At 39.7% G+C, this 26,355-nt stretch overlaps 1 protein-coding gene across 2 annotated transcripts in view; it reads left to right on the top strand.

Annotated features, from left to right (window-relative positions):
- Positions 1 to 2,044: 2,044 nt before the first annotated feature.
- coro1ca (coronin, actin binding protein, 1Ca) overlaps positions 2,045 to 26,355 on the top strand; it is a 68,599-nt gene continuing 44,288 nt past the window's right edge. The window contains exon 1 of one of the 2 annotated variants that reach the window (XM_049470558.1): positions 2,045 to 4,634. In XM_049470558.1, the coding sequence (XP_049326515.1) occupies positions 2,129 to 4,634 (2,506 nt within the window). In that variant the 5' untranslated portion in view covers positions 2,045 to 2,128. Of the gene's footprint in view, positions 4,635 to 6,732; positions 6,892 to 26,355 lie in introns of those variants that run through there. The other variant, XM_022666832.2, reaches the window with a different exon arrangement.

Raw genomic sequence — 26,355 nt, forward strand, 5'->3', positions numbered from 1 at the left:
AAGCTATGAAGAAAAGCACTGGCTGAGTACTGTTTTCACACCTGCACAAACAAACTGCACCAAGGTACAAATGAAACAAACAAAATAGTGCTGGTGTTAAAAAGGCTACATTCAGTGCCTTAAAAATTATTTTCTCACCAAATCTAATGTTTATTTTTTTCTTTTTAATGTGACTCATATCTGATATTTGCCGATATTTGCCAGATATCAGTCCTGGGCTGTGTAAGTGACATGCAAGGGCAAAACAGCATGGCTTCATGTGAAGTTTCTCTTTAATTCTTGTCAGAATTTTAAAAGCTATGAATGAATTCAGGCTGCAGAAGAGCTTATCACTAAATATGTTCAAGCCTGCTAAAAAGGGCACGATACTCAGCCACAGACAGTCAGCCCTCTCTATAAACTCGTGAGCGTTGCGACTTTTTCTTATATTATTGGAACATCAGTCCAAATATTTATAAGCTCTGTTCCCTCATTATGTTGTTTAGTCCAACATAAAATGGATTGAATGTATTCAAAAAGATCCTTTTAATGATGTTAGCTTGTGCAGTTGAGTCTGTGAGAATGGAAGGACTACATAAAAATGGCTGTGCTCTTGAACAATTGTCTGCTTCTGTGTATAAGCAAGATTTAATTTCCAACACTCGTGTGGTCTCTGCCTCCGGCATGTGTAATTGAGATCTTGCAGGGCCAAATTAATGTGTGAGTGTGTGTGTTTGTGTGTAAGTGTGTGTGTGTGTGTGTGTGTGTGTGTGTGTGTGTGTGTGTGTGTTTGTGTGTGTGTGTGTGTGTGTGTGAGAAAACAAGAAACAGACCACAAGTAGGCTGTATACAAGTTCCGTGACAGATCAAGACTGTGACACAAATAACATATTCAGATTTAAAGCTGATAGCAGAGGTTCAGTGGGAAAACACTCTAGATCTTACACTCTAGGCCTTATGTAACCCTGCAACACTGCTCAGCCTACAGCCGTAGCCAGTGTGTCTGATAGTCCCATTAACAGCTGAAGTGAGGGAGTTGTGGAGCGAGAGAGAGCGATTCACTGGTAAGATCTTCAGCGAAACCTTGTGACTCTAATTCCTGCTTTCCTGCTGACGACGTGGTCCACGTAACAAGAGCAGCATGAAGCATCAATGGCTGTTCAGTAATGCCTTGGTCACAAGACTCTGAGGGAAAACACAGTCAGTTCCCATGAAAGGTCAGAGTTCACAGCATCATCGGGTAGAAGAGTTAGAGTGTGCACTTCATAGTAGTAGCTCCTAGATAGACAGGAAATAGTTGAGCACCAGATTAACAATAGAAAACAGACTTGGATCAGGAAAGAATAATAAGGACAGTGACAAACAGAGAAAAACAGCGCTATCAAATTGCAAGTTTTAAACTGAGTCTGTCAATAACTACATCACAGAAACTATAGTCAACACATCCTTAGAGACCAAAGCAGAGAAGCATGAAACTGATACTGGTTAGCACACGTCATAATGTTACAGATACAGAGAGAATGGGGAGTGAATATGAAGAAATGGGGAGAGCTTTCAGCCTTGTGCAAGATAAGATCTGGCATTGCTGGCATGCCGAACCCATGGCATCATTCTGTAACATGCAGCCTACCACCACGAGACTCCAGCAATAACACAATCTTTCTTTCCACAGAATGCAATGGGACAGAACCAAGGCAGGGTGAGTGAACTGGAGGGCGGTCCAGCAGGCCCGGAGGAAAAGGGACCCAACCCAGAGCCAGAGGAGGCCGGGGAGGAAGGAAATCCCTGCGAGGGAACCTGCGCAGAGGGGGAGGATCAAGTGCGAGTCAACTGCGAAAGGCTGGACCTGGTCCCAGGCGTGGAGCCAATATTACCTACCCCAGAGCTGGACACGCATTCTCACGCAAAACTGGGCCCTCCCAGTTATCGGGCACGGAGAGTGTGGACCAAGGGAGGGGATGGAGAGAGATCAAGAGTAGAAAAAGAAGAAGGCGGAGGAGGAGGAGGAGAGGGAGGCAGGGCTGAACCTTGGTCTTCACAGCAGCCACATGATAGCAGAGTCTCTGAAAGAGGCACGTTGTGCGCTGAGGTAGCCGGCTCTTCAGAACCTGTTCCAGAGCCCACAGCTGTGGCAAAAAAGAGCAACAGAATGGACCCGGAGAGTTCAGAGCAGAGTCAGGATTGGACGATTGTTCCATCCATTCATCAGGAAAAAGTTCAGGGCCTTGGGTTGGACTTTATTACCAAAGATGAGGCTTCTGAACTCAACAATGAGCACTTTTCCATGGATCACAAGAATGAACCCACTTCAAGTGTGAAAATTAAATTGGAATCTGAGGAGGAACTTGTAGACCACCTTAAAAAACCAGAAGGAAACACTGAGAGGGAAATTTCAAACAACAAGTCTTTCACAGTGACTGAGGACATCTATGATACTAATTTCACAGATGGGAGTCCTGTTTCTGTGCTGAAGCCTGAGATATCATCTAGAGCTGCAGAACAGAAGGACAGCTTTGAAACAATGAATGTGTTAACATCCACAGACAACTCTTTCCGCAGGTCAAGTGCAGAGACTTCACCAGGTGGACCTGCTGCTACAGCACCAATCTCTGACATTGCTTTATCTAATCCAGAGGTAGAACCATCAGGGGTCAACACTGCTTTAAGCAAAACTGTGTCACTGAAATGCAGCTCAGCCAAATCTGGGTGTCAAGAGGTCAAGAAGTCTAGTAAGATGATGTCTACTACAAGTCTTGGAGAACACCAAAACTCAGGATTGTCATCTGTAACCAGAGGAGATATACCACTTCCTGAAGCAACAAAAGAGTTGACAGCAAAGATACCCAAAATCCTGAACAGTGGAGATTCCTCGCTCAAGGATATCAGCACAGATCAGAGAGAAACCAGAGATAACTTTCAAGAACATGAGAAAGTGCACCAGGCCATGAATAACAATCCAATACAAGAATTAGAACAAACAATAACAACATCACCAACCACTGGAACGGTGCCAGGGAAGAGCAGCAAATCCAACTCAGAATTTTCTGCCAAAGCATCTTTGGTCCTTAACAGTCCCAGCAAAGTTCCGACCAAGTTGAGGTTGGAAGAGCACAAGAAAAAGGAGAATCACCCCTCTGTGCCAGACATTGATGAAGTGAAGGAAAACAGAAAACTTTATGCTTCATGTAATAGGCCACTGGCTGGAGGTGTAAGTGGGAAGGGGGAAGAACTGGAAAGTTCTTCAAAGAGCTTTTCTCACTCTCTTGAGGTTAAAGCTTGGAATACATCTTCATCTCCACAAGCGATGGAGACGGAAGAGGCATCCCTTGCAACCGCTGGGTCTGCCAATGAACATGTGCTAGGCCAAAGCAAACCCGCATTACAAAACCAAAAAGATGAAAATATCATATCCTCTACAAGCGTAATAAACAGTGGGATGTCTCCGAAAAGTGATATCACAACAGAGATCAAAGACAAAGGTTGCCCTGAACAAGAAACCGTTGACGTCCAAAATGAGAAAATGCCAGAGGGGTTTGTTGCAATCGTGAGTGCACAGCCAGATGTGCCGTTGCTTCCTGGCAGTGCACATGGCACTAAGCGCGAACCAGATCCTGAACTGGCTTTACGTGCACTATTGGAGCCTAAAGGGGCCCTAATCAAGGAAAGAGAAACAAGAGATACTGATGTACTTCCTGCCAAAGATGGTGGTAACATGTCAGGAAAGATGGCATCATTGCCCAAAGACAAGAACAAGCCTTCAAGCAAGAACACAGAACCTGAGAGAGACAGAGGTGAAACAGAGGTATCAGACACTGTGACGTCAGCAGATAGAGATTTATACAAGGACTCAACCAAAGTGTCTGAGAAAGATCAAGATCGAGACAAACCCCTCAAATCCTTGAGTGAAATGATGTCATCAGAAAGAGACAGAGAGAGCCAAAACCGTGAGAAAACTTCTACTCAGCATGAAACATCTGTGTCCAGTTCTCCCCCTGAGCTCATCTTGGACCCTGAGATCTCCACCGGTCATGAAAAGGACAAGCAAGAAACAAAACCCCTGCTTTCACCAGTCAAATCAAAATCGAAGCCTAGTGTGGTTTCGACTGACTCCTATCTGCCCATGAACCAACAAAAGCCAGTGACTAATAACACAAAACCATGCATTCAAGACACTGTAAACACACTTGCTGATGCAGTGAAAAATGGGAGTGAAGCTTCTTCTACAATCAAGGATGGACTGGAGAAACCAGAGACAGAGAACACACATCTGCATGTGCAACATTCTTGTAAGGAGCACAACACAGGACAGAGTGAACTGGCACCACAAGCTTCTGATTCCACTGCTCTCAAGTCAAGCCAAACTGATCAAAGTTGTGCAACGAGTAGTGACCAGAGTCCTTCAGCCACGCACAGTGGAGTTAAAGTACGAGAGAAATCACAGAACTCCCCGAAGAGCAGGCCTGTATCTGACCTGATAAAACAGAACATCCAGCTGCATGAGACGATAAAGGAGTGGACCAAACCAGTCGAGCCCAAAGCTGAAGGGGTTTTTGACCCTGCGCAGTCTGTGAAAGTGGCGCAGATGAAGGCTGCCTTTGATGTGCCGAAAAAATCACCAGATAAACTCCTAGAGAGGAAACCATCAACACGAAAAGGTAAAATGCAATGTCCTGGTCTAGTCTGGTATTATCTAAATTAGTGTAGCTCTAGCATAACCTACTGTATATTGGAATTCCAAAACAAACCACATGTTTTCCTGCAATTGTCCACCATTAGCATGATGGTAAAAAATCTCAATATTTTGTAAATAGGGGTCATTCAAGATTCTCAGTTTTTTGCAGACTAATAACACAATGTCTTTAGATTTGAGAGGGTGTCAGACTTGTACATAATATTTTTTTAGTTTTTCAAAGTCTTTTAGTGCCTGGTTGGCATAAACCAGCTAACAGAGGGCATTATAAAAACATTTAGCAACATATTGAAAAGGTTCTGTAGTAAATAAAAATGTTCTGGAACATTCTGAAAATGTGGAACATAACAATAGTTTGCATGACAACTTTATTAGAATGTTTTCCACACAAAAAAGTAACTTAATTAAAAAAAAAGTAAAAGTAATTTAAAAAGCAGACACAAGTGACGTAACAGCAACGTTACCCAAATGTTTAAAACCAAACTTGACAGTAATTGTAACATTTCTGTTTCAGTGTCTTTCTCAAGAAAGTATCATGTCTAATCAAACACCTCTTGATTACTAACTGTTCAGTTAGTAATATATTATCTAAACCTGTAGTTCTAAAACTGTATTACAGGTACCACTGGTGGTATTCAAAGCATCCCAAGGTGGTACACTAGATAACTTCAGACAAAAAAAATCTGCTTGCATTAAAATAATAAGAAATGAAATCTATGAAGCTTCGATCTGTAATTTTCCTAACATTACATTTGTTAGTATTGAGTGATTTACCCGTTAGAGCCTGTATGTAAGCTACACCTCAGTCCCACACTCTCAGAACTACAGTTTTATCATTATGAACATCAGTTTAATCTGCCTTAGAGTAAAGCCTTGTGGAACACCACAAAATATGAAATATCACCCAACAGTTCACTACAGCAAATAGATAAATAAAGTACTTTACACTGTAGTTCACTGCTTGGCTCTCTTGTTGTTTGTGTTCCTTTGTCTAAATCCTGATTCTGAGATTCTGAGTATACTGTATTAACCAAAAACTATAATCAATCAACTTACTTACCATAATACTAATTTACAGACTGCAAAAGCTCCACACAACAGGCGATCTGATGACATGCCTATGTGTGGATAACAGGTGTTCCTGTAAAAACGGCTTACTTGGAAGTTTTAGCTTGGTCATTGGTGGTATGTGGTCTAAAATGTTTGAGATCCACTGATCTAAACCATTTAACTATGCTGAAACAGTTAAATATACATGGAATTCCCCCTTAAGGCTGTAATTAGAACTCCTTTCTTATCTAATTCAGATCAGGGATTGTAAGACTGCAGATCTGGGATTGGTTATATGCTGCCTATTTGTCCATAAATCTGAATTATTAGGACAGAAGCTGAGGGAGAAGCTCTGTGTGATAAATCTGGTATGCGCTCTCTGAACTTCTTCACCTCGGAAATGGCATTATAGTGCCATCTTGTGGAGAAAGTTTCGGAACTTTTTCTAAGAAAGAAAAGATAAAACGGCAGTGTACACGTTAATTTTATGGAAACTCCATATTACCACATGGTCATTTATTCGTATTATATTTTTTATGTTTTTCTTTTTTGGTTGTTTGCTTTAGCTCTGCTGTAGAAAAATATACTTACTTCAAATTACAATTAGGGTCACGAATAACAATACTTGCATCAGAAATAAACATTTATAAATTGTTAAGTATTGTTTGAAATAATTGTTTCTAATCTTAACACTAGTTAAAACAGTATTAAACATTGCATTAAATTATAATGCTTAAGTATGTTATGTGAAATAAAACAAAAAGTTTTAAAGAGTTAGTTTTAAAAGCAAAGAATCCATAATAAATTATTAAACATATTAATATTATTAAACTAATTAGCTACTTAAATAATTTTTAATGCCATTTCGAGTCTAAATCTGTTTATTCAAATGTGTGCTCATTGAAATGGGCGTAGCTTTTGGCAGCGCTGCTTTTGATTGGACAGTCCTGCTGCCACAGCGCAGCGGGGATTTCCAAATATGTCTCGAAAAGGCGGAGATGGGCGTGTCCTCCGGAGCCGGTGCCAGAAGGGCTGGGAAGGCGATTCACCGCGCTGAGGGCAGCGAACATTCAAACCGCTCCGGGGCCGCTGGATCATAAAACCACTAGATATACCTCCCATATCCGACATTTACCGCCGGCTGAGGGATTGTTCCTGCATTAGTTGAGAAGGTAGGCCGTGTTTAAGCTGTGCTGAGCTGCGTTTATCTTGCTGTGAAGGGTTTCGGGATCATATCGAGCTCGGTTAACGTTAGCTAGCTAACTACAACTTTTCGCTCCGTTTTAAAAGCTGCTGTGGCTCCGGAGGAACGTTAGCCAGCCAGTTGGCTAGCTCGGTTCTGTTAGCAGCTAGCTGTAGCGGTGGCTGTAGCTGTGGCTGTAATTTGGCCTGAAAACTGCATAAAGTTCAGTCTGTCACTTTCTAACTGGGTTTGTGTTTTTTTTCGTCTAATTAAACAGCCAGAGCAGGCAAACTTTAGCTTCAGTTCATCCCGGTTTTCCCACAGACTGGGCAGTTAGTTAAGTTAGCTTGTTGGCTAGCTTAGCTCTGTGTAAAAATCTGAATGAAGTCATTTCTGAGGGAAACTAGCTTAAAATTGGCGTTAAAGTTCACCGTCCAAGCTAAACTAGACAAACACAGCCTCAGCTGGGACTTTAGAGTGACATAATGAGTATTTAAGCTTTTAAACGAGTCTCTTTAACCTTTTTTAATGCCAGCTTTTCTTTTGGTCAATTTTCTGCCTGATATTTATTTCACGCCTAAATCTTGAGGATATTTATTCACGCGTTACACATTAAAAGGTTTCATATTTGAGAGAAACTGAAAATCTGAATTGTATATTTTAAAGAAAATATTAAAAAATATTTAATTAAATGTGCAACTGTAGATGATACATATAGTGAATAAAACATATAGTGAATAAAAATCACGAAATGGCACTAAAGCTCCGTTTTAAAGTCAGTATTTTTGTGAATACAAATCAAACATGTAATGTCATCCACAACTTTTATTTTGTTACGGTTGGCTAGTTTTTAATTCTATTTTCTAACATTTTTTAAACAAATTATTAGGTGGAGTATAGAGTGAACAGGCATCTTCTCCAAGTGTCCTGTAGGAGAGACTACAAAGCCTTCAAAGTTTTCAGAGTGTAAATAGGTTATTTTGCTGCAGAGAAAATGGTTTTATATTACCTACACTTGTAGCCCATATATGGACCAAGGCCTGTTAATGGTTTAAACAGAACTGACATTTCTTAAACCTTTTAAACGCAGAGTAACTAACACAATCACACCGATAGCTCGAGCTCTCTGTACGGGTCGCTAGCCCGCTTTAGCATTCTCTCCCGGGCCAGTGCTGCTGGGAACAGCTGGATTAGCTGGGTTTAACGCTAGCGAGGTTTTGGTGTGTTTGGTGTAATAATGAAGGAAAGAAAGCTACTGTTTACTGATTTTGGGTCGGTAAGGTTGTGTTTGGAGAACTGTAGCTTGGTATTTAGCTGGTAAGCTTTAGTAAGGGCTTCTTTAGTGCCTCTTCCTCTTATGCAACTGAACATGAAGTGACATGCGTGCACTCGTCTTTCCAGTTAGTGTGGTTAGGGGCGGTGGAGCAGCTGCGAATCCTGCCTTTTTGCTTTATCTGTGAATCGCTGAGAGCTAGCTGTTAGTTCCTGCTCCTGCTGTCATTTTTTTAATTGTGGCTGACTTGGATATTCTAGTGCATCTCAAAAATTAGAAATAAAATATAATTGAAAAGTGAAAAAAATAGTAATTAAATTCAAAATGTGAATCTCATGTTATATAGATGCATTACTCAAATAGTGTTTATTTATTTACAGTCAAGAAAACCTAAAAAAAAATCAGTGTTGCAGGAAATTAGAATATTGTATAAGAACAATTGGTTCTTTTGGCAGTGTGGGCAGTGTGCCAAGTCCTGCTGGAAAATGAAATCCACATCTCCATAAAAGTTTTCAGCAGAGGTAAGCATGAACTGCTGTAAGATTTTGTGGGAAAACACTGCACTGACTTTAGACTTGATATAACACAGTGGAATAACACCAGCAGACCATCACTGACCATCAGTAAATTTTTGCATTTCATTCGGAACTCAAGAGACAAGAGTCTGGAAGAAAAGTGCAGAGGCACACAGTCCAAGCTGCTTGTCCAGTGTGAATTTTTCACAATTAGTGATGGTTTGGAGAGTCATCCCCAACTATCATTCTACAAAACAATAGTATATACAAAAGTATAGAGAGACTCCGCCCGTGTAGCTGAAGATGATGACAGGATGTTGTACATTTATTTGGTCTACTCTCTACACTGCAGTGTGAGACCAAATGTATACAATCAAACAGTCACGTGAACCTTGCTGTGGACTTTGGTCCGCACTTTCAGGTGTGAAAACGCCCAAAGTTAGAACTTGTTTCACTGGAGACATTTTAGGTCATGAACTAGACCTAAGATTCGTTTTGAGTTTTAAAGTTTTAGTGAACCTGATTAACCAGCTCTGTAAAGAAAGGAAGCAAGCACAGCTGTCTACAGAGGTCATATCTTGAAACCAGAGTGATCAGATGTTGTAAGAATAGATTTGAAGTTGAAGCAAAACATGGCTAGTTCCTCATTTTGCTGGTCACGAATGAATGAATGGACGTTTAGTGGAGGCTGATAATGGGGCTCTGCTTGGTGGACTGCTGGAGGGGAGTCTGAGTGAGTGGGTGGATAAAGTGAAAGGGAGACAAATAGAGAAGAGAGGGGGCAAAGGGGGGATGAATGCAAGTGAGGCATGGAGAGAAACAAGCCTTGTGTCCGAACAGTTTAACCAAATTTCGTATTTATATTTATATTTCGTATTTTCGGATTTTACCTGTTTTCCTGTAGCCATGTGGACCTATGTGCTTGATGAAGATGACGGATCACAAGCTAACTTCTTCGGTATCAGGAGATAACTATGCACCTTTTTGACACTTATTAATAGGGCAATCAAAGTGTTTTAATGTGTAGAATGTGCATTTTTTTCTTTAAAAATATTGTACTTGAAAGAGAATTTTCTTGAAATGATCAAAACAGTGCCTGTTTTACAGGATGAGAGTTTCTCAGTATTGACTGTGTTTATTGCCTTGACTGTTTATTGCTGTACTCATTTAATCAGGGAGGTCCTATGCAGGCTACCATGTGCGATAGCTCTGGAGGTGTGTGTGTGTGTGTGTGTGTGTGTGTGCACACCTTACACTCCGTCTTTTTTTTTTGCTGGTGTGGTTGAAACTGAGGGGTCGCAGTGTGTGTGTTAGAAGGTCACGAAACAGGGCGGTTTTTGTGGTTACCCACATGTCTTCCACTTCCTTATGTGTTATGTTGGTTTCCTTTACAGATCATGCACCAGCTTTCTGGGCCATACACTCCTAATTTGTCTTTAAATGAAATCCCAACAAAGTTGGCAGTTGGCTTGTTAAAAAAAAATGATTGACACACTAAATAAACAAGTGTCAAAAGGGGGCAAGCACACTTTTCAGGTCAAGCTGTTTATTGAGTATGTTTGTTGCAGTTTATTGGCGTGGAATGAACTTGAACAAAAGTTGTTGGTTGCTTGAGCTGCATCCCATGTTGCTTTTAAAGGCCTTGCTGCATTTAAAACAAAGGGTAATCTATGATTTGTCATAATGTGATGGAAAATTGTATTCACAAGCCCAAAGAAAACAAGGTAATTTGCCTTTGACTCTGGTTGAATTGATTTGTGTTTTAAGTTTGCACTGCAGGCCTTTCTTTAAGTTCCTGTATCCCATAATGGACAATGATTCTTTAGCTCCCAACAGCATTCTACATAACATGGAGAGGAGTCTCGATATGGTCATGTTTGGGCTGGATGTCGGAACACATCAGTGTAGGTCACCGATCGCGTTGGTGTGGTTGCACTTGCAATCATCTCCAATTCGTATGTCTTGTTTTTTGCATGAAGGAAAATGGGTCAGGGTGCTGGTTAAAATTAGGCAAAGGATGGCTGCAAGGCTGGAAAGGATGGCATTCAGGAAGTGTGTGACAGTGAGTCTAAGACGAGTAGTCATTTTAGAGAATTCTTTCTGCCACATCTGTTGTGCTTGGTATATAAAAGCGATATTAAATAAAGGACATTAATTACAGACATTTTTGTTTTAGTTTTTACTTTTAAATCTTTGGCTTTCCAAGTTTAATGTTGTGGTCATGGACTCTATGAGAAATCGTGTTTGCACATTTCATTCTTGTTTTGTGGTTACTGTCATCAGGTTCAATCAATATTATCACAGAGGTAGCTTCATATTGTCCATAAAATTCCACAGCCATTCTGATATTTCAAGCCATCAATTCTTCTAATCCTTAATTATTTAGGAATAGAGTTAGTCGGTAATCCAATTAATGCATTTGCAAGTTGTGTTATTTAGATAACATAAACTCTGCATAAGTAAAACTTTGCATTTCAACCAGCCAATAAACTTATCATGATCATACCCAAACTTCATGCCGCAGCATTTTTAACATATTGAGCCACAATATAAGCAAACTTAATTTTAAATTATTATTTATTATGATCTGACTCTTTCTGTTTCAGTGTTTCACCCAGAAGTTTTGTCAAACACCGCTTGCTCATTTACGGTACCATGGTCTGTTTCTGTGCATGATCAGACTGGAAAATGTCCTAATCTAATTGTTTTACCTTGCTCTGATGTAAGTAGTACAGTAATCAGATTCTAAACATGTTTTTGAGTGCATTAAACTTAATGACAGAATGCTTGTTTAATCAGTTCAGTTGTCAGTCAGTGTACAAGCTAAAATTAAAACTAAGTAAGTCAAACTTTCTACAAATTTCTGGACTTTTAATGTATGAGCAGCAAATTCAGGATGTCAGTGTCTAATCTTCATAGACCTGTTCAAAATCTGCTGTGCACACTCTGAACTGGTTGATCTGCCTCCCCTGTGCTTGGCTCATTTCATCCTATGCTACGCCCTGTTGTGTCAACTCTGCTGTCTGTTCCACATGCATGCCTGGAGCGAGCCCTTCTGATTAAAAATTAATCCCATTTTACTCTGATTAGCGTGATGGGGGAGTGGTGGCGTGATTAAACTGGGCTGCTGACGTTCTGTCTCATTTGAGCCTGTTTTTGTTTGAATTTTCCTGTTAGCTGTTTTTTTTTTTTTTTAACAGATGTTTACAAAGCAGTTTAATGGTTTGCAAAAAACAAATAATGTGCAGGAAAAAAAAGAGTGCCATTTAGATTGAAAAAGTAGGGGTGTAACGGTACAGAAAATTCACGGTTCAGATCGCACCTTGGTATAAACCCCACGGTTCGATATAGTGTCCTATAGATTGCCTGTACCGTGTATTCTGTGTGCCTTGGTCCGAACAGAACCATGACCCCTGTACTGTGACAGTTCATAAAAAGAATACATGTACCGTTACACCCCTACTAAAAAGTGATTTACCTGTTAATGTAGAGCGGGGCGATATGGGCAATATTTAATTTAAGATAAATTTTCTTTATTTTAGTCAGTACTGTGTAATTTTGATATGAATGTGAACAGTATAAAGGCAACTGCCCAGTAGTGTATATAGTCACTCACTGGTAAACTGGGCAATATGGTTAAAATATCACAATATTGACACAGACAAAATGCATTGGCAGATTGTTGTTCAAATACCTATTCATACAGGATACAGTTATTTATTACATTTTTGCTACACATCATCCATGTGTTTTGTTACACTCTCTGTAATGAAATGTAGGGTTGGGTTAGTGTTTATAAGCACTCATATTTAGATTAAAGCATATTGTCATTTTGTTAAAATGTATCACAATGCTATACAATATTGCCCAGCCATATGTTTTAGTTCCTCAAGTGGGCACCCTGAACAGGACTGTTGTAGAGCAAGCCAGAATAAATTAATAAAAATACTTTCCGTGTTGTAGACCTTTATGTGGCTCAGTGTTTTAACTTGCTCGAAAAACATTTTCTCTGTCTACACATTACTGAAAGTGCTAAAGATTGATTTGTAGTGACACAAAATGCAGTTTGTGTAGAAAAAATGCATAGGAAATGCTTTGTTTTACAATATGTGGACAGTGTTGTGATTCACAAAAGCCATTTAAACTTTTATTAGTACTAAGTTCTCTGGGGATATAATTGGTTTTCTATTATTTTTTTTATTTTTTTTAATTGGTTAAAATGGTCATAGATGTTTAAAATATCTCAGTATGGGTATTATTGCAAGTATTGGCAGATGCTTGAGTTTTCAGTTGAGGAAACAGAATTTATTTTAAAAATGTCCTCTTCATGATAAGTTTACATTCATTCTATGGCTCTCAGGAATGAGGTCTTCAAAACCTGTTTGTACAACAGGAACACTCTTCAGATAAGACCTGTGGATGTAAGGTTACTTTATATGGGAATAATGTGACTCCTGGGTGCATTTTACATTGAGACTGACAATGCAGATTACAGGCAAAACATGTGAAACAGTCCAGCCCTGCCATTCAGCTGCATTCTGTCATGTCCCAATGGGAACTTCACTGGAAGGCATGCCAGGAACCTGCACCTTATCTTGCTTCTGAGAAAGGCACTGTTTTTGCTGGAATTCCAGTGGTTTTCTCTCAGTGCTTTAGAAGGAGCAGGGATTAGGTGATGTCATTGTTCTTGTATTCCTAAATAAATAAAATAATGGATTGCACTGTGGTCTATTGAGAGAAATACCTCAAACAAGTAATATTAATTGACATTAACACATTTTATGTACCTTGAATAGAGTGTGATTTTTGTAGTACTGATTTCCATATATTGTGCTGTATACAGAAGCAATTGCTTTGCATATTAAGTTTGTTGGTGTGTAGAATTTGGTATTCTCCATAAAGTTGGCATTGATTGATTTGTAGGGTATAAATATTGATGTTGGCATTTTGTCGTTTTGCGAGTTGCTTTTCCAGGTGTTGTGGCAAAGTCTCCCTGCCAGTATCTGACCTATTAAGTTCAGGTACTTCACGCAGTGTAATGGGCAAAACAAATTTCTCTAGGATTCCTTTTATTTTTAATTAGAAACATGAGTTAATCTATAGTTATTTTTGGCATAGAACTCAATCTATGGTGCCTGTGCTGCTGCCTGATGCTTATACATGCAAAAGGGATGTGGATTTCGGGACTGCGCTGGTACTTTTTGTGTTGTTTAGTGGGTGATTATAGCTTACCTTAACTTCCTGTTATCAATGTTTTTACACTGCAAATTAAAGAATTTATGATGCAGTTGATCTGTCCCGAGATTAGTTATTTTGGTAGGACAGTGGTTAACTTTTAAAAGTCTGGAAGTGTGGACCAAAAAAAGTAGGCGAGAAAGCATTCTAGAACTCCAGTATTTTAACAGAAGTCAATGATCCAGGATGTCATGATATTGATAATGCACTCCATATATCTCCATATATCCAGGATTAAAGTAAAATAAATGATACTGGACAGATATAATCTGTCTGAAGTAGATATATCTAATGGGAAATGAGAATGGGGTGTGTTTTTTTTTTTTTTTTTTTGGGCTAAAAACAGTTAACAAAAAAAAAAAAGTAGTACCCTGATGTGATAATTAGGGGTGGATGATATGGCATGATATTTTAGGGTAAAATATTGTTATATATATTTTAAAAAGTTGGCGATATTATCGTGTACAATACGATATGGCACACCCCTAATGACCAGTTGCCTAAAAATTGCAATTACTTAGAATAGAAAGCAGAAAGGAGAGACAGTCTGTCAACAAAGCATGATTCACTCCAAGCTTATACTTTTCACCCACAGGTATACAGTAATCAGATGCTTGGCACACTAACTGATAAACATGGCAGAACATTATTATGTATAATATTGTAGTTTTAACTTCTTGATATGAATTGTTTGTTTGCAACTGGAAATCATTGAACTTGAAATAAACATACTGGATATTATTAGTGATGAGAAATCTAATATGATAGCAGACATAAAAATAAACCCCACCCAAATGACTTAATGCCGATGCTTGCCTTGTACAAAAGTATTTGACACTGTTCTCTGTGAATATTTAACAGTTTAGGAAGCATGAACTTGACACCATTCAGTTTAGAACCAATATGGATTTTTTTACATCGTATCAAGGGACTGGTTTTATATAGAACCATGACAACGTGAGTTTCTGTCTGTGATGGAAAAACAAATATATACATCTCTTTTTATATACATCCCATTTTATGCCTGAACCTTGTAAAGAACTTTGAATATCTTATGGAATATTAGGTGGCTGTTTTACCTAAGCACCTGTTTTATTGGCCAACAGCAGTATGATCAATATGATCATCAATATGATTTCAGGGTCTCCATTCGTCCTTGATGACACAACTTTTTCCACGTTTTGCTCAAATTTCTTATTAGGATTTAGTATTAACAGTTACAAGTTGCCATAGTAACAGCATCAGCTGGCGTAGTGAAATAAGGAGCATTATTGGACCTCCTTACTGACACAGTCCAGCACCTCAACTCTAGAAGCCTCATACGAGCTCCAGGATTTCTCAGGCTGTGTATGGATTTCATAGTAGCTGAAGCATCTATGGTGGGAGTGCAGAGGAGACATGGTAATTGGGATGCTTGAACCTAACCATGTATGGTGTTAAAAGTGCTAGAGTCAAGAGTGAAATTAAAGAAGACATTCTTGCTTTCTGTGAACGTGTGCTTCTCTCTGGTTCTGTCTTTTTTTTCTTCTTCTTTCCTCTCTCTCAGACTGAGTTATGTCAGAGCAGAACAATGCGCCTGGGTTTTATAGCACTCCTGAAAAAGACTCAACACGTGGTGGCCAGTGATAAGTCATAAGTCTTTAGCTGAACTCCAGAGAACATTACTGCTTGAGTGTGGTCAAGGCTAATGTGGGGTTAAATATAGTATAGGGGTCTTATATTGTGTATAGCATGAGTTTTTATATTATGAGAATGGCTTTTGCACATTTTCTCACATTTCCCTAACAATGCTGTGTGCACGTTATGACGGCAATTGGACAGCTAATTCTACACAGTTTTAAACCATTAAAATGAACCTTTTCCATATGTTTCTAGTTTTTTGTATCAGTAACTGTGTATAAGTCTTGATTTCCCTGTCCTAATGACTAAAACACAATTACAGTTAATTTTCCCAAATTGAAGCGACCACAGTTCTAGCACCTATGCTGGTTACAGTATGATGTGTAGCTCTGCCCATCCTAATATGTTTTTGTGCTGTTACAACCCATTTATCAGATTTTTCATTTTAAGAGTTACTTTTAAAACTTTATTTTGCTTTTATTATAGGGAAGACATGGTGACACTTTGCAATTGAGAAGTGATCGTCTGGAAGACCTGCTTTGCACCTGTTCTGTTCATTACACGAACTGCACTTTTACTGTTGAAACATTGCACTTACTGGACATACTGGGAACAAAATAGGCTTTGTTTCTGCACTTTTAGATCAGGAGAAAGGGGCAAGAATCAGTTTGAGAGAATGGGGAAAGTCTTCTAAATGATTAGGAAGTCTGATTCCACCTTTGATCTCTAATGCATTTGTGAATTTTAGAAGGACTTAAGGACTTTCTTCTTATTGTCAAATTGTCTGACTTGTGACTGAGTTTTCATTGGTTTCATATTTTGCTCAAGCTTGAATGGTGTTCTCTTCTTTTAACCCTTATGAATGCCTGAGTGCCAGAATGTTAGTACTACCTTGTATCTTTTAATAAAAACAGCAACTCTTCAGTCAGCAAATGTCATTTTAGGTTCTTAAGCAGAAGATATTTCAACCAAAATTATATTTTCATTTGTAGAAGAGATTCACATTTCATTTAGTGTTCAATGCTTTTAATACTCTTTATAGCCCAGTTACTGGTTTCAAAAGAGTCAAATTAGTAGGCGCAATTTGATTCACTTCATAAGAAATCTAAATTATGGTGCGGCAGGATTAAGGTAAGCTTAGCATTCTGAACAAATTGATCAATTCGCAAGTATTCATTTGACTCGGTTGAGCAACACAGACGCAAGCCAGCAGTGTGAGAGCTGCAGTGCACGTGGAATGGCGATGGCTAAGATCTCGTCTACGACTTGTGGACAAACCAGGCTCAAGCAGTGGAGTGTGGGCATGTTTCGCTTATATCGCTAATGAAAACGGGAACCCAACCAACATCACAAACCCAGTTTAAAACATTGTTACAAATCTCTCCAGAGCAAAGTAGCAAACACAAGCCCCCTGATCTCTACAGAGAGCTGAGAAGAGGAGAGATTAGTGGAGTTAGTTAAGATGCACTCTGTAGCTTTACTAAGATTTACTAGCGACTGCTAATCCAACTGTTTAAGAGTCAGGGATTGGCTAGACCACTGGCTTGCAGTGTGAACTCGAGATGTTCACGTTTTTGTATTTCCATAGAAAATTGAATATCAGGGGTAGCCTGCTTGATCGTTAAACTGAGCGTGGTCATATTTAAAACTGTAAAATGTTGATTAATAAAATGGAGCAGTTACTGTTTAAATTGACACAACATTACTAAATGTTCTTCTCACTCTTTATTTTCCTTATTCAGAGCTTAACTTCTTCCTCCCCTTCAAGTTCATACAGTCAGGCTACCATTACATCTGTGCCTCATCTGTGCTACACAGACACAGTCATACTGGCCACCATCCTATTGTTTTGTATTGTAATTATGTAAAAAAATCTTCTTTTAGTAGTATCACAGAGATTATATTGGACGATTTGTCAAAGGACATGTTCTGTGAACACTTCTGCTGTTCTGCCTCCCTATGGACCTGCAGGTCAGTGATGCTACTGAGCTTACAAAGCTTCCATTGTGCACCGTTGAATTCAGGAACTGAAGAGATTGCCACGCACACTGGCTGTGGAGGCGGCAACAGTCTCTCTGATTCATTGCCCAGGGAATAGAAAGTTGGCCGAAGTAAAAAGCATGCAGTCCAGCATGCAACTTAAATTGGCCTCTTTACAATGATGATGCGCAAGGTTAAACTAAGGTCTCGGGTTAAGTCTTATTTGTTTTATTGAGCTGCAGTTAAGGGGCTAGGTATTCCAGGATGTTAAAATTCTGATCTACAGTTATGATGTGATTCAGACCTAGGTATAGGCCTTCAGAGACCTTTCAGAAAACAGTGTTTAGGTTCTCAGCGTTTATAAGACTGTGATCTAAATATATATCTTCAGGCTTGTATTGTGAAATTGCTTAATAATTAATTATATAAATTCTTTGTGACAGGAAGCCCCAAGTGGTAAAACTTAATGTCAGTGCCGCTGCAGCACACCTGATTCAGTGAGTCAGCTAATTAGCAAATACTTCTGTGCTGTGGCTCTTCAGTTCTGGAAATGTGCACCCCTCTCACTAAGGTTTGTGTTAGGCATTTGTACTGTGCAGGTACGGCACAGCGTAGGAGCTAATGCTGTTATTCGAGTGGTATGGGTGTGATCCTCAGCAAGCCATGACCAAATCCACACTAAGCTGTCAAAATCTGTCACTGTCAAACTGAAATACAGTATGGTGTCCTGGTTTTGGTTTTAGAGGCTAGGCATCATTCCTACAAGTGGAGTACAGTCTAAACCCAGTGGTGTTAACATTTAGTGTGTTCCAAGTCTGACAAATAATACAGCAAATTCAGTTTCCATGACTCATCTAAACCAAACAAAATTTACCTGATTTGATTTTATCTTCCAAATATATAATACATTTTACTCCAGTCTTGGAAACACAGAAGGTGTTATGAACATAATGACATACTGGATAATTTTGGGATTTTTTTTTATATATGGCAAAACAACTAAATATTACAATGTAATTGTTTCTAAAATTGTCCAGCCATTCTTTTAAGTGTTGTCAAATTTAGTCAATTCATGTGAAAGTCACATTTGTTTGTCATTAAGGTGTCTCAACTGTTAGGAAAGTCTGGTATCAAAACATGTTACCTGATCAAAGATGCTAGTTTTAAAACTCCAAAAAACATCTTAAACAGAATTTTTGATTGTTCTTATTAATTCCTACTAAGAAAATATCTATCTGCCAGATCTGGTTCGTCACGTAAAAAGTGATGACAACTTCATGGCAAATGGTCTAAGGTGCCAGCATGATGATGAGCTTTAGAGAGGCCTTCTAGCTCAAATGCTTCTTTAACCAGCTTCAGAAAAAAGCACTAGATTGTGAGGGTATCCAGTACAGCCTGTCTGTGATATCACTCATTAGCAATGAGGAAGTTTCACAGACTGCTGATGGTGTTTGTAGTAAAAGGGCAATAGCCATTCTTAGTTGCTGATTCACAGTCCTTTAGGTTGGCAGAGTATATACAATTAGAGTATATTTTTTGTACAGTACTGCTATAATGCAACTACAAGAGCTTTTTTTTCAGTGAGCACAAACAGGATTACAGGTCACTGAGGGAAATAATGACCGTTTGCAAAAGTTTGGCACAATAGATAACATAATCACTGTGATGGTTGATATTGCTGCAGATATGCATGTGGTAATAGGTTGACATGCCAAAATGGGATTGGTGTATGTAAATTGGTCATTGGTTAGGGTGGCCCCCTCGCGCTCCCCCTCCACCTCACGCTCCTTGGTTACCATGCGGTTATCTCGCTTTACCTGCTTGAAAACGCACATGTCCAGAGCTGTGCACCTCAATCCAGCACAGTTTTGCACAGATATTTCCAGGTACAGCTGAATTCGCTCTTATTTACCTTTTGAAAAGCAATTTAAATGCCTGATTAATGCGCTGATTACTGTTGTATGGATGTTTTCCTTGGGTTTTGAGTGCTCGGCGCTGACTCAGCTCTTGATTGATCCGGACGCAAGACAGTGTGCGGGTGGGGGCGGGGCTGGTGATGTCATGAGCCCTGCGTTGTTTAGTATTGCGATATATATTGCTGAAAAAAAAAGACAATTTGCGATGTAAAATTTTTCTTTTTTCTTTTTTTATTTTACTAACTAATTGTTGCAGCTCTACCTGCACCATGTTGGAATCTAATCTTTTTGACCTCTTAAACCCCTAGCTGCTGCAGTGAAAGCACATTACTCTCATGTAACATAATTATGGGAATGGCTTTGCAAATCAAGAACAATGGTCACTTTATTCAAGCCATTTCATTTATAGATGATCAAAATTCAAATTTCACTTCGAATTATTTGGAATTTGACGGGTCCTGAGTAAAAATGTGGTTACAGACAGTGGAAACATGCAAGAATTACACCTATGTGGTGTCAGATGGGGCATCTATCCAGTGGTTATATTGTCTTTTTGACCTCCTTTTTGTAGCACGTGTGTGCACAACATGCCCAAAAGACCATGTGATTCTCTGTCTTTCTGGGTCATGCTTGCCTTCTTGCCTGGCGGCTTGTCTGGATGGCAGACTTGCCTGGGTGGTACTGCTCTTCCCCTGAGCCTCTTTCTTGAAGATCTCCTGTCTTAATGTGAGCTGACAGCCAAGCAGGCGCTGGGGGTGTTTCATGAATCCCCTGGGTCAGATCAGGCTTGGGAGCACAGCTCATTGTTTGCGTAAATTTTAGGCCTGATTGTTTATTTATTTTTTTAATAGCCTCTGTACCTGCACCTTTTTTGCCTGTGTATTATTTATACATGCAAATTTTACTGTGCTTGTTTTTGCTGGTGATATAAATCCTTTAGCTGTTGAGTTATTGCACTGTGACCCACTCACCCTATTGTTTCTAAATTTTTCCCTGTAAAACCTAGGGCTGGCCCGAATAGCGTTTTTTGAGCTCCGGATATTCGGCACTGATTCGAAGCGAATATTCGAATATTCGTTTTAAAAAAAAGAGGTAAAAAAATAAAATAAAAAAAAGCAAATCACGGCCCCTTTAATCCACTGAAAAATGTTCAATTTGCTCTAACCGACGAGACATATTCACCGCGGATTTTTGGTGTTTTTATCCCCCATATTTTTTCTGTGTTTTTAGCTCAGTTTTCGTTGTGTTTTCATCCCGGAATTTCTGGTGCCCCACACCGCGGCTTATCCGCTGCGTAAGCAGGATAGGAGGCTGCTGCACGGTTTCTCCGCTGCGCAGTAAATTGCTGTTTGTGTTTTCACACTTAGGTTATTTGCTTAAAAAAACAAACAAAAAAAAACGTTTGTTCAGGAAGTATTTTATATTCTTAAACATTGTTAATTATATTAGAGGACAGTCATTGTAAACTGTACTTGGTCTATTTCGGTTAAAGGATTGTGCAGGGCATATTACTGATTTTGTATTTTTGCACTTGGGCTATAAGCTCAATATTAAATATTTCGTTTGCTTAGAAATTATTTTATATTTTTAAACCATTTTAAATTATATTAGATAAGAGGAAATTCGTTCAGACATCATTTTTGTAGGCCAGGCTTTTGTAACTGATTTAGCCCCTACTGTTGCCACATTACCCCTTACGTTTTATTATATAAATCAGTTTCGAAGAGCCTGCATTTTTTTTTTATCATGTATAATAGAGGTCTGCGCGAGACTGATTTTTAAACCCACTCTTCCACGCTCCCGCGTTTCTGTCTCGTTACCGCGCCGCAAAAAAATTGCTTCTTTTAATCCCGCGCCCGCCCGCCACATACACATTTCTGCCACTCCCGCCCCACGTTCCTAATATAAATTAAATAAACTACATTTAATGCTTCAAATTTACTTATACATTTATTAAAACAGCAGCGCTGAAAAGTGCGGTCCCGTTCCTTACCCCAGTCCAAACACCATCGGTGTGTGCGTGTGTGTGTCGGTCCATCCTGCGCGTTGAGAGTTTTCTTTAGGTTTTTTTTTTTTTTTACAATTATTACAGTTTTCTTAACTATTTATTAATTTGCTCCCGCATCGTCTGGATTAAACTCCCGCTCCAGCCAATAACAGTTCAGTTCTGTCCCGCGCGCAAGATATTCTGACGGGACCCGCGAAAACAGAAGTGGTTAGAGTGAGGTGGAACTCTGGAAAGGAGAAAAAAAACGAATATCCGAATACCAAAATTAAAAACCGAATACCTACTCAACGAACGAATATCCGAATACCCGAATATTCGGGTCCAGCCCTAGTAAAACCTTTTGGATGCGACCTGGAACTTCGTGCTCTGCTGTCCAGGCCTTCCTGACTGGCTTTCTGTATGCTACCTTTTGTGTACAAAAGCTTTATAGGAAACAGGAAGCTTGTAAACCTTCCCTGATTTGGACAAAAGATTCCAACAACGGCCTTCATGGTAGCAGAAGACGTTTTCATGTTTTGCTGTTTTCTCTTGACAATTTTGCAACATTGATTACGTTGTTTTTAAGTTATTGTGGTTGCAGATGGTGTAGAAGTTCTATTAAAGAACTGCCAGTCAAACGAAGGAAATAGTTTTCCACTATTAGCTGATTTGGCTCAGAGGGAGGATATCGTGTATTTTTTAATTGAATGGCTGTCTCTACATGCTGTTTAGAAGTAATTCCTTGTTACAGGTTTCAAATACAGGTCTTTTTTTGAGGTCTGTGGGTGTACCAGTACAGGGATTGAATAAATGTTTTATTGTGATTGGCCATACATGTGGCTCAATGTGTGTGTACTGGGATAGTTGAGCACCACTGGGAGTGTAGAAAATGTTTGGGCTGAAACCAAACAAATTTGAACACGGGCTTAATACCAAATAATTTTTATTATACAATTCTTAATCCAAGATCAAGCCACCATTGTTCAGTATAAATTATTAAATTTTTTCACGTATGGCTATACACCACTGTGTACACCAGTATTTTATTTTGGCTTGTTTACTTCATAATTGCGGATGCATTTTTTCATAGTTTTGGGGGAAAAAAACATAAAATGAGATGGGTTTTTGTCCAAACTTTGACTGGTAGAGGATATTCAAGATCAGATAAATGCACCATGTCCTTTTGTAAATTTCTCTCACAGCACAGTTCTTACACAGTCCTTTCTTTTCTGTGGCTCCACTAAGCAGTGATTAGCTGAGTGCTCCGTCATGCGGCTGGGAATTGATATTGTGTGGCTTGGCGCTGAATCCGGGTAGTTGTTCTTTTTATGTCGCAGTTCTGGAGAGTCTCCATTGTTGCCTTTTTAAAGGACATTTTTATATCCTTCAGCATCTCTCTGCACACAGTTCCTCAGTGTAAGCAGCTGCTACAATGCTCGGCCTTGTGGCCTCTGATATCACCAGATTAGCCCATGTAGTTGAAATGAAATGCGAGATTTAATTTTGAGGCCAGGAGTCGACTTGGCTGTCATTTGCTTGTCTTGCAGATGTGTCAGTAATGCCTTTGTCTTGTGAAGCAATAGTGCACTAAATGTTTTAAGTCTGAGCTCATCCGTCATTGCAGCCGTTCTGCTGGTCCGTGCCACGCCTTCGTGTGAAGTGTGAATTATGCTTCTTTAAAATTGTGGTAAAATGTGTACCTGTATTGTGCTATTAGAGGGTACTTGTCTAGTCCACTGGTTGCAGATTCTGAATCGGCTGCATAGTTACACTTGCACCGAAAAGGAAGTTCAGTAGGTGTTATTTCCTTGCCGGTTTCTTGTTTTTAACATCCTGGTCTACATTCTTCCAACATGTCTCCCTTTTTTCCAAAACGTCCGCTAACAGCAGATGGACGAACCACGTTGCCGTAGTTTCCGAGGCGTCTGTTTAAAGCCAGCAGTGTCTCCTCAGAGCATTTTGTACATAAAAGGTCAGATCTGACCTGCCGCTTGCTTCATTTTTTCGCAAGTAATGCCTGCTGGGCTATTTGGTGGACGTTGCTAGGCAGCATGAGAGTGTTGGTAAACACTGGCTGGAGCTCTGCATGTCTCTTGGCATGGTGGTTCTGCTCCACGTCTCCAACATCAGGCTTCAGTGAGCCGCCCGCTGCCAGCAGTCAGCCACTGTGCAGTCTCTGTATGTGCTGACCTACAGTCTGGCCTGACCTGAATGGAGTTTACACATCTGCCCTAAACTGTGGGTGAACCATTCCTCTAATAGAGTGTGTCTGTGTGTCTGTGTGTGTGTGTGTGTGTGTCTGTCTGTGTGTGTGTGTGTCTGTGTGTGTGTGTGTCTGTGTGTGTCTGTGTGTGTGTGTGTGTGTGTGTCTGTCTGTGTGTGTGTCTGTCTGTGTGTGTGTGTGTCTGTGTGTGTGTGTGTCTGTGTGTGTGTGTGTGTGTCTGTGTGTGTGTGTGTCTGTGTGTGTCTGTGTGTGTGTGTGTGTGTGTGTGTGTCTGTGTGTGTGTGTGTCTGTGTCTGTGTCTGTGTCTGTGTCTCGGTGTTTGGCGCTCTCTCACTCGCTCACAAACGCACTGTTTCCCCACCTTAATTGACGAATGTCTGCCAAGAATGTTGTGCTTGTGACCCTGGGCTGACCCTATGTGCAGCAGATCTGGACAAGCAACATAGTATCCCAGCATGCCTTTTTTGTGACATGTGGACAGTGTAGTATGGGAGAACCTGTTTTTGAATAAGGGCATAAATTTAGAACAGCGTCACAAATAAGATTTAGCAATCATCGAAAATTAATCTAAACGGACCTCAGTATTGCACCCTCAGTATTTCTTAGCAAGCTAAACCTATTAACATGACTGAACTGATAATTCGACTCTTACAGTATTTGATATCATAATTATATTCGTGGCATGAAATGATGACCATTAATTCTGGGTCAATGTACATCCCAGACAAAAATAGTTATCATGAAAATTGGCTGGATTCTGCTTTTTCATTCATTTAAATCGGTGTCCAAGGTCAGTTTACTTTCAGTTCTTCAACATAGGGCTGTCTCGATAATCGCAGTATAGCAATATCGTGCTATTGACGAGAAAATCACAGCGTGTGGGAAATACCTCGATATTGGCGTTTTCCCCACGTGAGGGCCTTATTATATAATAAAAGATCTACATTTATAGCCTAAAGCTCATCAATAATGTATTGTTATATTTAAATATTACAGTGTCTATTAATATTATTACAAGCGCTTTGGGTTCGGGTTCCCCACTGCATGATGCCATGTCGGGAGAGCGCGCATTAGTCCTCAGAGGTCTTCAGTTTCTTTACTTTAGTTATTGCGATAAAATGTTTTTAAATACAATCGGTTTCGGTCATGAATAAAGTAAATAAACCTTTAACTGATGCACGAGGACTGTCTCTGTTTTATTAAATATACTGTGGAGCATTATATGCGTGTCAACCAGGAGCTGTGTTTATTGACTTAGTTCCAACTTTACACTGTAAAAATGAGGAAAGAAAAATTATATATACATTTTTTATATCATGGAATTAGGGATAGTTCTATAAATGGCTCATATATGAGACCTGCTTTAAGTCTGAAACGCTATATTAAATTATAATTGCTGGCCTAATAAAAAATAAAAATAATACAGTGTTTTAAGATGTTTATTTGTGTGGGGAATTTATATTGCAATTTTGATAAATCTGATAATTTATTCCAATATTTTAAATGTGTTTTAGATGTGTCCCAAAAGTAAGATGTAAAACAAACTATATCATATTACCGTATTTTTCGGACTATAAGGCGCACCGTATTATAAGACGCACTATCAAAGAACGCCTATTTTCTGCTATTTTTCCATACATAGGGCGCATCGCATTATAAGGCGCGTTAAGTGACACTAGAAAGGGTGCCTATATCAAAGTGAACAGGGGTGGCGCCATGTTTCCCTTCCCCCACCGGGGGTGGTCGCTTGCCGGTGGAGCGTCTCAGTATATATAAATCTAGCTATTTCAAAGTCAAACGAGTGCTGGATATTAATCTACACAGATTCCTCTCCTGAAAACTGTTTATTTGGGTGAGTAACGTGCTTCAGTTTATTTACAGTAAGCTTAGATTTCCAGATGTCCACTAAGGCTTGCTGCACCAGCGTTAGCATAGCTATCCGCTAGCACGCTAGCTAGTCACCTAAACTAGTAAAGTTAACCCAAACTTAAACGACAGCGTTACACTGAGTAATCCTGCGTGTTCTGGTAAGACAGTGAGATATTAGCTAGCGATTCGTCCCCCGTAGCTTGTTTTAACACGGTAAACAAGCAGATTACAGGCTGATAAAACTCACCTCTGAGAGAGTTAGCGCTTAGGATCTAGCTAATGCTAGCCAGGCAAAGCAGCACAGACTTGCAGGCCGATAACTCACCTCTGAACGGTGAACGCTTAGCGATTAGCATCTAACTCTAATAATACTGCTCCAGCAGTATTAAAAGTACTAAATTTAGAAAATACTGATCTCTGAACAGTGAAAAAGCTAGCTAGCTAAGCGGTTAGCATCTAGCTAATGCTATTGCTGCTCCAGCCTCGGAGCGGCACGGCTCTGCACGGAGTGTGTGTTTACTGCTCCTTACACCTGACGGGTCAAATTTAGATAATACTGATCTCTGAACAGTGAATAAGCTAGCTAATGCTATTTGCTGCTCCAGCCTCGGAGCTGCACGGCTCTGGACTCTGTATAGCACTGAAACTCTGTATAACGCTGCACGGAGTGTGTGTTTACTGCTCCTTACAACCTGACGAGTAAAATTTAGATAATACTGATCTCAGTGAATAAGCTAGCTAGCTTAGCGGTTAGCATCTAGCTAATGCTATTGCTGCTCAGCCTCGGAGCTGCACGGCTCTGGACTCTGTATAGCACTGAAACTCTCTATAACG

The sequence above is a fragment of the Astyanax mexicanus genome, chromosome 22 (genome assembly GCF_023375975.1).
Source record: "Astyanax mexicanus isolate ESR-SI-001 chromosome 22, AstMex3_surface, whole genome shotgun sequence".
NCBI classification, from domain to species: domain Eukaryota; kingdom Metazoa; phylum Chordata; class Actinopteri; order Characiformes; family Acestrorhamphidae; genus Astyanax; species Astyanax mexicanus.